We start from the raw sequence: 1,749 nt of genomic DNA, 5'->3' as shown, positions 1-1,749 counted from the left end.
TTACAATTTTTAAATTATTCTAATAATCTGTATATTCTTACTTATATACCATACTTGACGTTATGCTTTTCATTCCTTTTTTATTTCATTTTTAATTCGTAACATGTATCCAATTTGATTGAATAAAAATTTTATCTTTAGATTTGGAAATCTCAAATTCATGTGTTATTTTTTAAAATTATAAAATATAATTTCATCGATCGCGATTAGAGGGGGCGGATTTTCATGCTCGATCGGTACAAACATCATTGTTCGCCATAATAGAAAATAACCCACATGTTGCCTCTCTGTTTTTGTTCTGTTACTCGATCAGCTGATCAACTATGGAGACTTCAATCCTAAACGCGGTAAGTGTCTTCGTGCTTTCTTATACGTCTTATCATTATGCACAACCAACAATTTTATCTTCGTTATATGTTAATTAATATATAAACGAACATTCTTTACCACGTACAGTGTTTCTTTGTGTAAGTTACTGAATTCGATTTTACAAAAACATGCGACTGTGCAAGTTACGTCGTATTGATATTGAATTATCGAATGTCATATGTTAATTTTCGAGAATTTTTTTAATACTATTTGTTCTTATTTTTTAGATTTCTTTGTACAAACATTGATATTATTTTTTTTCTACCAAAGGCACACGAAAAACAAAGAAGAGCAGATGCATTGTTGCAAGAAGGTCGTTTTGAAGAGGCAGCCAAGTGTCATGAAACAGTAGCCAGTCTCTTAGAAGAAGCACATGTACAACTTGAATCTAATTTTTTTAATTTGAAAACTTCCCGTTTATCTAGTCAACCACCACCATTCACACCATTTACACCACCATTTGTAATCTCTTCTTTTCAATCATTTATTACTTTGGAATCTCTTGCTCTTCAACGTGATTATCATAAAAGACAAGCTGCTGTAGTTAGGTAAGTAATAAAAATAATTCTTATTTTTTATAAAATATGAATCATAAATATTTATAAAAATTCTTATCCTAGAATGAAACAAGCTCAATACGAAGAGTACAAAGCCACATTGGAAAACCAAAGAAAAGAAATTCTTAGCAAACAAGTATCTAAACAAGTTGAAAAGGATACATCTGAGTTTACAAGTGATAAATTTGATGGGTCTCTACGGCAAGCTATATATAGAACAATCGAAGAGCAGGATAGCCTTTTAACTTTAATCTCATTACCTAATAGCGAAGAAAAAGCTTTTAAATATCCAAAGGATGCTAGTACCGTTATTGAGGAACTGAAAACTGCTAATTGCCAATTGCGTTGTCTAGTTGGTAGCTTGCTAAACCAATTGGAGGCAAAAGAAGAAGAAGTGAGGCAATTGACCGAACAACTTCACGCTGCTAACCTTAATGATGAAAGTAGATTAGACAATGCTTTAAGACTTGCACCTCTGCCACCTTTAACTCCTCTAGAAATGCCTCTTTTTGACTTTACGTCAACATAAAGTATTATGTGATGAGTGTGATTTTTTTTATTGAAATTTTTCATCAAATAAGATGTAAAAACGATTATACATATATATATTATATATATATATATATATATAAATGAAATCAGATCTGTAATAGTACAAAGATTAACGCGAATATTGCTGCAGTATTCAATTTCTTACCGCAGAATTTTAAAGTTTAAGTGTGCTATAAATATAATATTTTATAACCTTGATAAAAAATAATTATATAACCACACTGACGAATAGCGTATTAGTACTTATTCTCGTTCGTTTAGTATCATTCAA

General features: G+C 30.3%; 1 protein-coding gene across 1 annotated transcript; it reads left to right on the top strand.

The window, feature by feature from the left end:
• The first annotated feature begins 201 nt into the window (after positions 1 to 201).
• LOC102674525 (nuclear receptor-binding factor 2-like) lies at positions 202 to 1,743 on the top strand. Its single transcript, XM_006617022.2, has 3 exons — positions 202 to 347; positions 640 to 917; positions 990 to 1,743. Exons 1-3 carry the CDS (start codon positions 324 to 326, stop codon positions 1,453 to 1,455), a joined length of 768 nt encoding a protein of 255 aa, XP_006617085.1. The 5' UTR covers positions 202 to 323; the 3' UTR covers positions 1,456 to 1,743.
• Positions 1,744 to 1,749: the final 6 nt, after the last annotated feature.

Source organism: Apis dorsata, unplaced genomic scaffold (assembly GCF_000469605.1).
Source record: "Apis dorsata unplaced genomic scaffold, Apis dorsata 1.3 scaffold_292, whole genome shotgun sequence".
Taxonomy (NCBI): domain Eukaryota; kingdom Metazoa; phylum Arthropoda; class Insecta; order Hymenoptera; family Apidae; genus Apis; species Apis dorsata.
The sequence above is the reverse complement of the archived record's forward strand: the minus strand, read 5'-3'. Positions and strand labels throughout refer to the sequence as shown.